General features: G+C 42.3%; 1 protein-coding gene across 1 annotated transcript; it reads right to left on the reverse strand.

Annotated features, from left to right (window-relative positions):
• Positions 1 to 1,071: 1,071 nt before the first annotated feature.
• akap17a (A kinase (PRKA) anchor protein 17A) lies at positions 1,072 to 14,952 on the reverse strand. Its single transcript, XM_029702611.1, has 9 exons — positions 14,800 to 14,952; positions 14,188 to 14,284; positions 13,469 to 13,578; positions 13,098 to 13,227; positions 12,700 to 12,903; positions 8,247 to 8,471; positions 3,907 to 4,055; positions 3,370 to 3,610; positions 1,072 to 3,224 (listed from the first exon to the last, which is right to left on the reverse strand). Exons 2-9 carry the CDS (start codon positions 14,275 to 14,277, stop codon positions 2,253 to 2,255), a joined length of 2,121 nt encoding a protein of 706 aa, XP_029558471.1. The 5' UTR covers positions 14,278 to 14,284; positions 14,800 to 14,952; the 3' UTR covers positions 1,072 to 2,252.
• Positions 14,953 to 15,232: the final 280 nt, after the last annotated feature.

Consider the following 15,232-nt stretch of genomic DNA (forward strand, 5'->3'; position numbering starts at 1 on the left):
AATGATTCTGATAAATACGCTCTTTGTCTTTGACAAACTAATGTTTTTGCGTATTTTCAGTGTGGAACCGGTCTATATTTAGGGGGGGGGGGGGGGTTATAGCCTAGGTATTCAACTCTTAACCTACGAGATCCAGAGCCTTCTGGTTCTGTTCTACCTGATAATGAATTACTCCCACCTGGTGTCCCAGATCTAAATCACTGCCTGATTAGAGAGGAACAATGAAAAAAACAGTGGCACTGGCTTTGAGGTCCAGAGTTGAATTTGAGGAGCCTAGGCCAGGAATGGCCAACTCCAGTCCTCGGGGGCCTGATTGGCATCACACTTTTGCCCCAGATAACACACCTGACTCCAATAATCAACTAATATGTACAATGTTTTGTCATTTGATCAGACATGTACTTCTTTGTTACACACATGATCTTCAGTTTAGAATGCAATTACTTTCATCAGCTGTGTTTGCTAGGGATGGGGAATAAGTGTGACACCATCCCTGGCCTTGGCAAACCAATTCTACATGGCACTAGCAGTTTGCAAAGTAGCCTAAGCAGAAAATAGACAGGATGCAATTATTCCAAAACTGCAGCTTGTTGTTGGAACACATTTTCCTACTTCAATCACCAAGTCCATTTAGAATTTGTGATAAAGCTGTCGTCATTTGGCAAGGAATGTAGCTTGTGTATCCAATCATACTTTTTATAGGCATTTATTTCTGTAGGCCTAACAGGGAGCTTGTGTGTAGGGAGCTGACGGAATACAACTGAGTGAATGAGACTGAGGGGAAAGGGAATTTAGGGAGAAGAACTGTGTGATGCTTGGATTAGTTTATTTTTTGTTTTGCCCCGCAAATGCACAAATACAACACTAGAGTCAAAGCAAATTAACATCGTCTCCAAGACAAAATTTAACTTGCCCGTTCGGGCAGCCACAAAGTACATTTAAATGTCTGGTTAAAGATTGAGCTTTGGTGTCCGTTCGAGTACTCGATTACTCATGTCCATCCCTAGTAGGTATTAGGTTAGTAGGCTATCCACGCATTCAGTCAGAATATACATCTGAAATAAATCACAACTTTTTTGTAGTTTCTTTATTACAACAAATAAAATGACAAGTGTGTTGAAGACATGCTGCCGCCCATCAGAGCAGAGAAACATGAGAATATACAGTACAGACTGATGAGCCTCCTGACACCCTGACCTTTATACAACCTATATACAACATTACCCACTCACACCACTCTGCTCTGTTTTACATACTTTCATCAATAAGGCAACTTAAAATGTTCTTATCCACAGAACGTTAGCAGGGACACCATTAAAATAATGAACATGGTGAAACTAGGCTTCCGTCTGGGGTGGGTGCTGTTAAACACAGTCACCAGAACACGGCTGATACTGATCTTAAAAATCATACAGAACCACTTTGTTATAGTGACATTATCAAATCAAATTTTATTGGTCACATACACATGGTTAGCAGATGTTATTGCGAGTGTAGCGAAATGCTTGTGCTTCTAGTTTCCGAGGGAGGAGGAGCCATAGTGACATTATCATTTAACCAAGTTAGAACTAAAACTACGGTCTCGTCTGGTGGTCAAACGTGGAACTCAGAAACATGACATCTGGTCATCTTTAGCCTGTAAGTCTTTGGCTTCGATTTCTCTCGTGAATGATTCGATTTCTCTCTAGAAAAACGGCAAACTAAATTGAATTCAAGTAATTGAACCAATGTCGATCAGTTGTTTAATACCCCCCTACTTTATCCTAGGGTAAAAAGCTTGACTTAAACTACAGCTGTCTATCTACTGTACTAGGCTGTGACATTTTCCCACAGGACTACAGATCCCTGCATCCTGCTGAAGCACTAATACTTAACTACAATTCCAAGAATCCAACTAAAGCTGTTCTTCTGAAACACAATCCAGGCCATTCACTGTGACCCTAAAAAGATCAAGTATTTTTTGTGTGTCCTTCCACACAGGAGACGCATACTAACCGCGTGATCAATCTACAGTACATATGAAATCTACACTACATGTGTCAAACAGAACATTATACCAGTATAGCATTTTAATTCAGTAAATAAACCAACTAGAGATGAACAAAGAGCATTGGGGGGAGAGAGAGAGAGAGAAAGAGGTGTGTGTGTAAGAAGCTGATATGGCCCAGACAGTAGCATACTAGAACACCTGACCATGCATCACTTAAACTAGACCCAGGCATAGGGTCCTCTTCTGTCTCCTCTGGCTGCGTTTAGTGTCGTCTGGAACGAGAACGACTCCTACTACGCTTCCTGGAGTCCCTGTCTCTACTCCTCTCTGAACTCCTGTCCTTCTCCCTGCTTCTCTCTCTACTCCTAGAGCTGCTGCTACTAGATCTGCTCCTGCTGTCTTTATGTCGACTATGTCTATGACCCCTCCTCCCTCTGCTGTGGCTCCTCTCACTAGAGCTTCTGCTCCAATCATGGCTGGTGCTCCTGCTGCTGCGGCCCCGTCCATGGTGACTGTCTCTCCTGTGGCTACGACTACCACTCCTCCGTCTGCTATCGCTTCTCCTCTTAGAAATGCGACTTCTCCTCCGTCTGCTATCGCTTCTCCTCTTAGAACTATGACTTCTCCTCCTCCTTTGACTATCACTCCTCTTTCTGCTAGAGCTTCTTTGTCTCCGGCTGTGGCTGTACCTCCTCCTACACTGGCTATGGGACCGACTCCTCTCCCTTTCTCTAGGTTTCTCCCTCGCCTCTCTGCTTCTCCATTCATTACCTCTCCTCTCCTCCATGCCTCCTCTCCTCTCCTCCATGCCTCCTCGCCTCTCTCCCATCTGTTTCTCAGTGACGTGTGATCGTACCATAGCTCTGGGTCTCTCCTCTCTCCTCGGTCTCACCCCGTTCACCCCCAGGGCCCTGCTTGTCTTACTCAGGTCGGAGCTGTCTCCCTTGTGCATGGTCAGGGCTGAGGGCTGGGTGGAGGTCTGGTTTTCTCCCTCTCCTCCAGCCTTCTTCAGCAGGTTACCAACCAGTCTCTCCCTCAGCTCTCTCTCTCTGCGCTGCAGATCCAAGGCACGCCCTTTCTCTAACTCCACACGTCTCAACTCCGCCTCCTGTTCCCGCCTGCAGGCCTCAAGCTGCTCCAGCCGGGCTAACTCCTCCTTCTGCCTGGCTAACTCCTCTTTCTCTCGCTCCTCTCTCTCCACTCTCTCCTTCTCCTGCTGTTGCTGTTTCAGAGCCTAGGGAGGGGAGAGAAGGAGAAAGACACAGATTGTAATGTAGGTCCTATCGGCATGTGTCTGTATTAAATGTGCATTTGTATAGGTATAAGTACTGGTGCATTAAATGACACCATGCATCAAGTCTGTGTGTGTCTGTGTGTACCTTGGCCCTGCCCAGTAGTTCAGCGATAAGGCGTATAGACTCCAGGTTCCTCTGAGCCAACAACAGCCTTCTCTCCTCCGTCGCAATCTTCATCTGCAACTTCTTCTGCTCCTCCTCCTGTCTCCTCTTCACCTTCTTTAGGTTCCTCCTCTCCTCCCGATCTCTCAGCTTCTGCTCTCGTTTCCGTATCCTCTCCTCCCTCCTCCGTTCCTTTTCCTCCTCCTCCGCCTCCTTCTGTTTCCTACAACCACAGCAGAAGCATGGTTCATTCACTAGTCTAATACATAGCTCTGCTACTGTCTACCAATACAGGCCCTAGTAGCTTAGTTCCTACCACCTTCGATTTGCAGATCTGAAGGACTGGATGGGCGACAGCAATATAGTGGACGCTTACACTCATTGGAAGACGAGGTGGAGCAATCACCATGTTCCTTACACCTATCCAGTCCCCTCAGAACTACAGACCACTAAAGAGGCAAAGACAGGGGACAATGTTTTCAGACCAGGCATATGACCTCATCCCTTTTCTCTGCATACCTCTCCTCCTCCTTGTGTCTCTCCTCTTCCTCCTTCTCCTTGCGTTTCAGCTCCTCCCTCTGTCTCTCCAACTCCAGTATTCTCAGTCGTTCCTGCTGCCGTCTCTTCAGAGCCACGTCACTCAGGTGCTTACTGGTGTCAAAGGTCACCTGACAGACAGGCAGGCAGACAGTTAGCTGAGTGATTTGGGGTAGGACTGCAGGGTCCACTAGTGACACTCGGGTGTTTAGTCATGTCAAAGGTCACTTGACAGACAGGACGTGCTACTCCCCTGCCACTCTCCTCCTTCCACCCTCTCTCTCTCTCTCTCCTCATCCCCTCCCCTCTTTCTCTTATTTTGGGCTGAGAAGCTGTGACCCACGTGGATTAGAGACATCTCTCTCTCCTAATTTCTCCCTCTGCCCCTCCATCTCTCTCTTCATTAAGGAAGAACAGTTTAGTTCTAGATTAGGGACCAGGCCTCCCGGTTTGGTCCAGTGATCCTTGGAATTATAATGGACCTGACTTTCATTTCACCAAAAGACCTTAAACCTGCTGTCCTACACAAGCCCCCCCCCCCCCCCTCCAGCCAATGGCGCATCAACATTCTAATAAATACATTTCATATCAGAAGAAGAATAATTTGGTTGTGTTTATGGAGGTCTTAGTAGAGTATACTAAAAAACAATTACTTCAAAGAACCTAATAGCATTTTAATTAGTTTGTTACTCTAGGCTAAAAGTAAAAACCACAAGTTCAAGAGTTTAAATCCATCACAAAAAAATCCACTATAATTTCATTTTGGCAGGTCTAAAGAAACATTGTGAAAATAAGAAAATGAATAAAAAAAACAGAATAGCATATTTTAAGTGTATTATGTTACTAGTCTTTGCTTAGTAGCCTGAGAAATGCTGCTATGTGAGTGGTCATGTGCTAAACGCATGGACAGCGTGCGAGTGGTCATGTGCTGAACGCATGGGCAGCGTGGATATTCTTGGAAAAAGTGATATTTGGAAATAGAGCTGCAACACTTGAATTTTGAGTTATTTGACAAAGGTACATTACCGGTCAAAAGTTTGAGAATACCTACTCATTTTAGAGGTGTTTATTTGTACTATTTTCTACATTGTAGAATAATAGTGAAGACATCAAAACTATGAAATAACACGTGGAATCATGTAGTAAAAAAAAAGTATTAAAACAAAATCAATATACATTATATTTCAAATTCTTCAAATAGCTACCCTTTGCCCTGACAGCTTTGCACACTCTTGGCATTCTCTCAACCAGCTTCACCTGGAATGCTTTTCCAAGTCTTGAAGGAGTTCCCACATATGCTGAGCATTTGTTGGCTGCTTTTCCTTCACTCTGCGTTCCGAGTCATCCCAAACCATCTCAATTTGGTTGAAGTCGAGGGATTGTGGAGGCCAGATCATCAGATGCAGCACTCCATTGCTCCCCTTCTTGGTCAAATAGCCCTTACACAGCCTGGAGGTGTGTTGGGTCATTGTCCTGTTGAAAAACAAATGATAGTGGGACTAAGCGCAAACCAGATGGGATGGCGTGTCGCTGCAGAATACTGTGAGCCGTGCTGGTTAAGTGTGCCTTGAATTCAAAATAAATCACAGACAGTGTCACCAGCAAAGCACCCCCACACCATAACACCTCCATGCTTTACGGTGGGAAATTCACATGCGGAGATCATCCGTTCACCCACACCGCGTCTTACAAAGCCACATCAGTTGGAACCAAAAATCTCCAGACCAAAAGACAAATTTCCACCAGTCTAATGTCCATTGCTTGTGTTTCTTGGCCCAAGTATGTCTCTTCTTCTTATTGGTGTCCTTGGTGTTTCTTTGCAGCAATTCGACAATGAAGGCCAGATTCACGCAGTCTCCGCTGAACAGTTGATGTTGAGATGTGTCTGTTGCTTGAACTCTGTAATGAACTTATCCTCTGCAGCAGGGGTAACTCTAGGTCTTCCTTTCCTGTGGCGGTCCTCATGAGAGCCAGTTTCATCATAGCGCTTGATGGTTTTTGCAACTGCACTTGAAGAAACTTTAAAAGTTCTTGAAATGTTCCGTATTGACTGACCTTCATGTCTTAAAGTAATGATGGACTGTCATTTCTCTTTGCTTATTTGAGCTGTTCTTGCCATAATATGGACTTGGTCTTAAAATATTCACCTTTATTTAACCAGGTAGGCTAGTTAAGAATAAGTTCTCATTTACAACTGCAACCTGGCCAAGATAAAGCAAAGCAGTGCGACACAAACAACAACACATACAGTCAATAACACAATAGAAAAAAATGTATATTTTACCAAATAGGGCTATCTTCTGTATACCACCCCTACCTTGTCACAACACAACTGACTGGCTCAAACGCATTAAGAATGAAATAAATTCCACAAATTAACAAGGCACACCTGTTAATTGAAATGCATTCCAAGTGACTGCCTCATGAAGCTCGTTGAAAGAATGCCAAGAGTGTGTGCAAAGCTGTCATGAAGGCAAAGGGTGGCAAGTTGAAGAATCTAGAATATAAAATATTTTGATTTGTTTAACACTTTTTTGGTTACTTCTAGTGATGCACCGATATGACATTTTTGGCCGATACCGATATCTAATATTTTCCTTGCCAAAAAAAACCGTTACCGATAACCGATATTCAAAATGTTTAGAGGCCTTTTAATCATTCTAGTACAGTTAAATAGTTAACACACACACACACACGGACGCAGCCGTCTAAGGCACTGCATCTCAGTGCAAGAGGCGTCACTATAGTCCCTGGTTCGAATCCAGGCTGTATCACATCTTGCCGTGATTGGGAGTCCCATAGGGAGGCGCACAACTGGCCCAGCGTCATCTGGGTTTGGCTGAGGTAGGTCGTCATTGTAAATAAGAATTTGTTCTTAACTGACTTGCCTAGTTAAATAAAAGGTTACACACACCAAAAAGTTATTTGTTGGCATTTACGTATGTCCCCATTACTCGTAAAACATAATCAAAACCTATTTCTTTCACTTACTTGCTGTGCTGTTTCGTTGTTCAGTCGTTTCATTCTCAACCAGGATTTCTATGGAATGCTGTTTGGGTCTTTGCATGTCAAAAAAGATACACGTCAAATATCACTATTTGACGTGTCAAATAAGCTTGTTGACCAATCAGGACCTGAATATGACTGCATGTCACATAATTTAACGCATTCATACATTTTTTACGTAGTTATTACACATTGATTACACTATCACTTGTATTTCATATGTCACAACTATTCATCGATATGTATGCTATGATGCTGGTAAAGTTGTCTCGCGCACCTACAGTGCTGGTCATAAAAAAATGAATGCAAACAATGTTCTTTCCCAAAAACATAGCAACACGACATCTGTTTTAGTAGCTATAGCTAGCTAGCTAACTATATAGCTAGGTGTCATCATCTAAAATAACCCTAATAAATCAAATAACTACTGTCTGATAAATGGTGGTCGGACCCATCTATGTGATGCTAGCCACAATAAGGATTAGCCCCAATAGTGGCTGCGCAGGCTGACTGGCATCGTTTGTTTCCCCTCGCTCATCAACTCGGATTGAGTCAAGGATATGTTTAGCATTATTCTAAAGGCCTTTTGCAACACATAGCATGTTTTCATTTCCCTTACAATACATTTTATACGTAATAGTTATTGTAAATAAAACAGTCCTGTAACAGATTATTTTTTTCAAAGTAAAAGACAATGATATCAACCTGCAAGGCGTGCGGTCAAATGATTAGCTATAAAAATGAGTGCCAACGTTGGTAAATAGGCTCATAAACACTAATCCTTCCACTATTATACTTTTTAATTGAATCATCAACCTCTTCACCCTCCTTAATTCAGTTAGGCCTAATTAAAATGAAATAATGTGCACAATTATCGGCCATTCATCCATTTGTCATTCAGTGAGGAGCGAGAGACACATTAGCCCCTGGCTGGGTACCAACATCCTACAGCGCATTGTCTTAGCTGGTTAAAATGGGAATAGGTGTGAAGAAAACAGAGAAAAAAGGCTTGAAACACTTTGTTTGCGATTTCAAAATTCTGACCAATGAGCAAGGTAAAACACAAACTTTAAGGAAAAGTCAGGGAGGGTCGTTGCATTCTTTTGGGGGGGGGGGGGGGGGGGGGGTTATTTTATTATTTTACTAAATCAAACGTCAGTGGTCGTTGGGCTATGGCGGTTCTTGTGCTAACACAGCAGGACAATCCCCTCAACCCTCACCCAAATCTAACAGTGTGGATATCCTCCTCTCCCTTCTATATGTGGTTCGTCCCCCTTAGTGTGTCTGTAGTGTGGATAGTGTGTGTAGTTCAGTACCTTGATGTTGCAGGCCACAGCCTTGCCGTCCTCTCCTTTGTACATGAGCTTCATGCCTCTCAGTGTGTCCATGGCCTTGGCGAAGCCATCGTACTCCTGGTACTGGACGTACGCCTCAAAGTTAAGATGGCCGCCGAAGGTGAAGGTGTTGAAGTTCTTATCAAGAGTCTCCTCTCTGTACGGGTCCAACATGGGGATGTCTACATGACGCACCTGACCAAAGCCCTGGGAGGAGTGATAAGGTTAGGTGTAGGGCTGGGACAATACCAGTGTTGCGATACTCATTAGTATCGTGGCAAGGAAACAAAACACAAACTGGATTTCACTTCTTATGTTGGAAACAAACATGTTGTCATCCAGAGTCACATTTATTTATATTCCAAGCAATAGAACACAATATTTTACATACAGCAGGTTTTTAAAGGACCACAAGTCTGCTTTGTGTTTTCATTTTAGCCATGGAAAGAATATTGCGATACTGGTATCGTCCCAGCCCTAATTAGGATGTGTGTGTTAGGGTAATTGATTGATCGATGACGGATTGAGTGATTGATTGTTAGGTACAGTACCAATCAAAAGTTTGGACACACCTACTCATTCAAGGATTTTTCTTTATTTTACTATTTTCTACATTGTAGAATAATAGTGAAGACAGCAAAACTATGAAATAACACATATGGAATCATGTAGTAACCTAAAAAGTGTTAAACAAATCAAAATATATTTCAAATTCTTCAAAGTAGCCACCCTTTGCCTTGACTACGGATTTGCACACTCTTGGCATTCTCTCAACCAGCTCTCTCAATGCTTTTCCAAGTCTTGAAGGAGTTCCCACATATGCTGAGCACTTCTTGGCTGCTTTTCCTTTACTCTGCAGTCCAACTCATCCCAAACCATCTCAATTGGGTTGAGGTTGTGTGATTGTGGAGGCCAGGTCATCTGATGCAGCACTCTATCACTCTCCTTCTTGGTCAAATAGCCCTTACACAGCCTGGAGGTGTGTTGGGTAATTGTCCTGTTGAAAAACAAATGATAGTCCCACTAAGCGCAAACCAGATGGGATGGCGTATCACTGCAGAATGCTGTGGTAGCCATGCTGGTTAAGTGTGCCTTGAATTCTAAATAAATCACAGACAGTGTCAACAGCAAAGCACCACCACACAATCACACCTCCTCCTCCAGGCTTCACGTGGGAACCACACATGCGGAGATCACCCATTCACCTACTCTGCGTCTCACAAAGACCAGGGATGCAAACTGGTGAGGACCTAAAAAGGTGACAGGTTTTTTTGTTGCACTGAAACATAACAAAAAAATTTATATAAAAAATGTATTTAAAAAAATAAAAAAATAATCGCTGCTAGGGAGAAATGCAGGTTAACAAATTAAACAACAAAGAATATGATCTACATGATCAGTCTGTGTAAAATAAAAAGTGGTTAATGTGAACCTAACTCACAGCAAAAAAAATTTAAGAAAGCAATCCAATGTTATTTGTTGTCTAGACTTTACTGCAAATGACACTCAAGTCTTCAGAAGAAAAAAAACAATACCCTAATATTGCAGTTAGCCATGACAGCCTTTATAATAGAATGCTTGTGACCACACACGTAAATATTGCACTTGGGAAAAAGACATCTTAAAGTAGAAATAGAATGAAACAAACAGGCATTCTATTTTTGCTCTATTATAGTGGCCACTATAGTAGACATCGATCAAGTGCACAAGGCTACATGTGTGCAAAAATACACACGTGTTACTGTCAAGTTCAACACATCAAAAACAATATATTTGGGCTACACTGCACATTATTACATTGTACACTTTCTGCCTGTGGACATTGGTTCTACAATGTGCCAGCGAAAGTGAGAAAGAGGGAAAGTGTGTGGTGTTCCTTTCACCTCTATAGTGGCATCCAACTTAAGCCAGGCCCAGCTCCAGCTACACTTGATCCCTGAATCCACTTGTTTAACAAGCAACTCCTCATTTACCAAAGCCCCATATACTACCCACCACTGCAACCTGTACGCTCTCGTTGGCTGGCCCTCGCTTCATACTCGCCGCCAAACCCACTGGCTCCAGGTCATCTACAAGACCCTGCTAGGTAAAGTCCCCCCTTATCTCAGCTCACTGGGCACCTTAGCAGCACCCACCTGTAGCACGCGCTCCAGCAGGTATATCTCTCTGGTCACCCCCAAAGCCAATTCCTCCTTTGGCCGTCTCTCCTTCCAGTTCTCTGCTGCCAATGACTGGAACGAACTACAAAACCTTTGAAACTGGAAACACTTATCTCCCTCACTAGCTTTAAGCACCAGTTGTCAGAGCAGCTCACAGATCACTGCACCTGTACATAGCCCATCTATAATTTAGCCCAAACAATTACCTCTTCCCCTACTGTATTTATTTATTTAGCTCCTTTGCACCCCATTATTTCTATTTCTACTTTGCACTTTCTTCCACTACAAATCTACCATTCCAGTGTTTTACTTGCTATATTGTATTTACTTTGCCACCATGGCCTTTTTTGCCTTTACCTCTCTTATCTCACCTCATTTGCTCACATTGTATATAGATGTATTTTTCTACTGTATTATTGACTGTATGTTTGTTTTACTCCATGTGTAACTCTGTGTTGTTGTATGTGTCGAACTGCTTTACTTTATCTTGGCCAGGTCGCAATTGTAAATGAGAACTTGTTCTCAACTTGCCTACCTGGTTAAATTAAGGTGAAATAAAATAAAATACATTTTTTTTTTTAAATTACACCTAATTCTCTCATTCTGAAAATTAACCACATACTGTAGAGGGAAAACATTAGTTAACCGATAGTTGTTAGTTTGTTAGCTAGTTAACATTTCACACAGATTGCCAGGGTCCAGTAAGCAACTAATGCATTTTAACTTGAGGAACGGCAAGGAGTCGTATACCAGTTAATACTATAGCGAATTGGTTAGGTTACTAATGTTAGCTCATCTGATGTTGTTATGTTAGCTAGCTAATGTTAGCTGTCTGCCTTTATTAGCAAGCTAATTTTAACACCATAAACTCAATTATTTGATCATAAAACTAGGCTAACGCTGCTCAACATTTCTCTGGCAAGCTAACAAAGAATTTGATCCAGCTAACAAGATACTTAACAATGCTAATACTTGTTCCACCACACTTTCTCCCTCACCTCAAACTTTCAGAATACCAGTAGTTTTTCAGTTACAGCTCATGAAGTACGCTTCATCACCTTCTCACCCCCGTCTCCGTGGTCAGGCTTCTCATCTAACGTTACCTATTCGTTATCGTTCAGGGGACGCACTGCTGTAACTGGCAAGCTGCCTTTCCAGAGCGCGCACTGATGCTGTAACTAGTAAGTTGGTTGTCTCTTCTTTCTTCAGTCACGTGCTGCGCTGCATTCTATTAGGTAAACAATTGGCTGTGCCTTGGATACACCCAGTATTCCTCCCCCTCCCCCAAAAAACTTCTCTCATCGGATCTACACCAATCACGTAGATCACCTATTTTGGATTCAAAACGCCGAATTTCACCAAAAGGTGACTAGTTTGCATCCCTGAAAGACATGGCGTTTGGAAAAACTTTTTTTTTTAGACTCATCTGAGTAAAGTACAGATTTCCACCAGTCTAATGTCCATTGCTTGTGTTTCTTGCCCCAAGCAAGTCTATTCTTATTGGTGTCCTTCAGTAGTGGTTTCTTTGCAGCAATTCAACCATGAAGGCCTGATTTACACAGTCTCCTCTGAACAGTTGATGTTGAGAAGTGTCTGTTACTTGAACTCTGTGAAGCATTTATTTGGGCTGCAATTTCTGAGCTGCAGTTAACTTATCCTCTGCAGCCGAGGTAACTCCGGATCGTCCTTTCCTGTGGCGATCCTCATGAGAGCCAGTTTCATCATAGGGCTTGATGGTTTTTGCGACTGCACTTGAAGAAACTTTCAAAGTTCTTGACATTTTCCAGATTGACTATCCTTCATGTCTTAAAGTAATGGACTTATTTGATCTGTTCTTGCCATAATATGGACTTGGTCTTTTACCAAATAGGGCTATCTTCTGTATACCATCCCTACCTTGTCACAACACAACTGATTGGCTCAAACACATTAAGGAAATAAATTCGACAAATGAACTTTTAACAAGGCACACCTGTTAATTAAGAAACATTCCAAGTGACAACCTCATGAAGCAGGGTAAGAGAATGCAAAGAGTGTGCAAAGCTGTCATCAAGGCAAAGGGTGGCTACTTTGAAGAATCTCAAATATAAAATATATTTTGATTTGTTTAACCCTTTTTTGGTTACTACCTGATTCCATATGTGTTTATTTCATAGTTGTGATGTCTTCACTATTATTCTACAATGTAGAAAATAGTAAAAAATAAAGAAAAACCCTTAAATGAGTAGGTGTGTCCAACTTTTGACTGGTAGTGTATATAATGAGTTCTTTCCTACCTGGAAGATGGTCTGCAGGGCCGTCTCGGAGGGCCGATCAGGGGGACCGTCAGGCAGGGTAAACCAGCGGCAGGGCAGGCCCTCCAAGTGGATGGTGTCTGGCCTCTCCCCTGGAACCGTATCGTTCATGTCCTTGGCGTCACGGAAGAACGAGTCCCAGTCATAACGTGTCGGGAAGTCCATCTTATTCTCCACTGCACGCACCTGGACATCCAACAGACCAGGGAAAATTATTATCAGTTGTATTATTCCCCGTAAATGTATCAGTCCGGTTGATTAGGAGAAAAATAGTTATGTTTTACAAGAACTTGGGGAAGGTACTTTATCACCAAAAATACAGATTTTTTTGTTAACACTTTACCTGACACATTTTGACCCCTACATAACAGTTCTGTTACCTTGAGTATGTCAGTGAAGCCACTGAGTTTGATGCTCTTGCCATCCAGTTTGGCCAGTAGGATCTTCACCACACCTCTGTTCTCCACCTCGCCCTCGAAACGGATAAAGTCCATGGTGCTCTTAGAGATCCTGGGGAGAGACAGCGGTGAGACATATTGCTTGATGATTACAGCTTCATACAATACATATATCCACACCAGAAAATACTGATACCAGGCAACCCATTGGCCATATTATCAGTACTGTCATGGTTTTACTGTTATTGTAGAGTTATTAGCTTGCTTGTATGTTAGCTATAAAAAATGCAAACACACATGACCTATGGCTATAACAGTATGAATATGTTCCTATGGCCAGGGCACATGCCAACCTGAGGGCAGAGAACTGTTCAGGAGCCACCATGGCCTTCACCCTCTCCATCACCTCCCAGTTAGAGATGCTCTTCCCAGGCAGCTTCAGCTGGGGCAGTGCCACACTCAACTAGAAGAGAAATCATAAAATACATTTTACTGTAATACATGCTCATCTGGATGTCAAATGCATTGCGTTGGAGATGCTCATTACTTCAGGTACAGGAGTATGGTGTATTTGCCTGAAACACTAAGTTGAATTACATTGAACTGTACGTCAGGTCAGAGATGCGCATCTGAATCAGGAATGTTTTCTCTCAACCTCTACAAGACAGAATGTTGAATAAAATTTAATTTCAGTGTACTTTACTGGTTGTCTGTGCGGTTGTTCCTTTTGGCGGTAGGAACGTGAGACAATATATCCACAGGAAAGTATAATTACATCAACTTTTCAAAGCGCTGGTAGTGCATTCAGATTCCTATCACCTGAAGCATGCACAGAACCATGTAAACACGTGCATGAGCTCGGCAAGTGTGCATGCATCTGTGCATGTATTTTATATTTTTCCCCAGCTTTATATGATAGAAATCTGAATGCGCTACATTTTATTCAACATCCTGGCTTGTAGAGGTTGTGAGAGTTAACTTTTCTGATTCAAACGCTCATTCCTGCCCAACGTAGAATTCAATGTCGTGTTTCCAGCCAAATGGTGTATGTGACACTGTATGTGTCACTCACCGTCAACTTGTCGATGGGTTTCAGGAACAGGTTGTACTCCTGACACAGACACACTGCCTCAGTGGTGTCATGAACGAGGGTGGTCATCATGACCTGACTACAGAGGGAGGGGAGAATGTAAGAGGGGTGCGGGCGAGTCAATCGGATCAGTGTCGAAAAATGTGTAGATGTACTGTCTTTCATACAGTACTATTACTGTAAATCTGGTTGTTCGGCCGGCCGGCCAGCTAGCTATAACTAATGTAGCATAAATTGCCAATGAATCGATTTCTTGTTAGCTACAAGCTAGCTACTATATTTTTTCTAATTAATCAGTAACGTTAGCCATCTTGCTTCTTGACATCTTTTATCGAGTCACTATAAAGGACATCACTGTGAATTTTTGCTAGCAAACTAACATAATCTAAATATCCGATATGTACCTAAGCAATCAAACTAAAAACAGAATATATCTAGCTAGCCGACTAGCTGCTACGACCGAATGGTTTCACATAGGTAACGACGTTAGCTGGCTAACATAGCAGCTAACTGTTAGCCGGCTAATGGTAACCAATGCGGCCGCAGCACTTTTATACTGAAATCATTGACAGTTAATGATGTAAATACACCAACCTGCTTCACCAGCTGCTAAATATATGTACTTTTTGTTGTTTGTATGGGTTAAAATTAGAATATGTCCACAAAGCGTCAATTAACTGTAGTTTTCTGCACAACAAATGTAGTTACTCAAGGAAACTTCCGAGTTGAGAGAACTTTGAACTTACCGTAGACATCCAAAAGTCTTTTTACTGTAGAAAAAAAACTTTACCGCCACCTTGCGACGATTCCCGAAGCGCATTTGCGCAGACACTGTTTACTAACAAAATAACTCTATATAACATAATTACATATTTGCAAATTATCTCAATTGTCTTTTATCAGAGAGCATCAACATTTCCCACTATCATCACATTTAGAAAAATCTAAAATTGGCAAATACACTTTTCCTGTGGCCTTTAAGATTTCTGCGAATGGATACCTACAACTGGTGTAGGGATGTGAGGTG

This window comes from Salmo trutta, chromosome 20 (assembly GCF_901001165.1).
Source record: "Salmo trutta chromosome 20, fSalTru1.1, whole genome shotgun sequence".
NCBI classification, from domain to species: Eukaryota; Metazoa; Chordata; class Actinopteri; order Salmoniformes; family Salmonidae; genus Salmo; species Salmo trutta.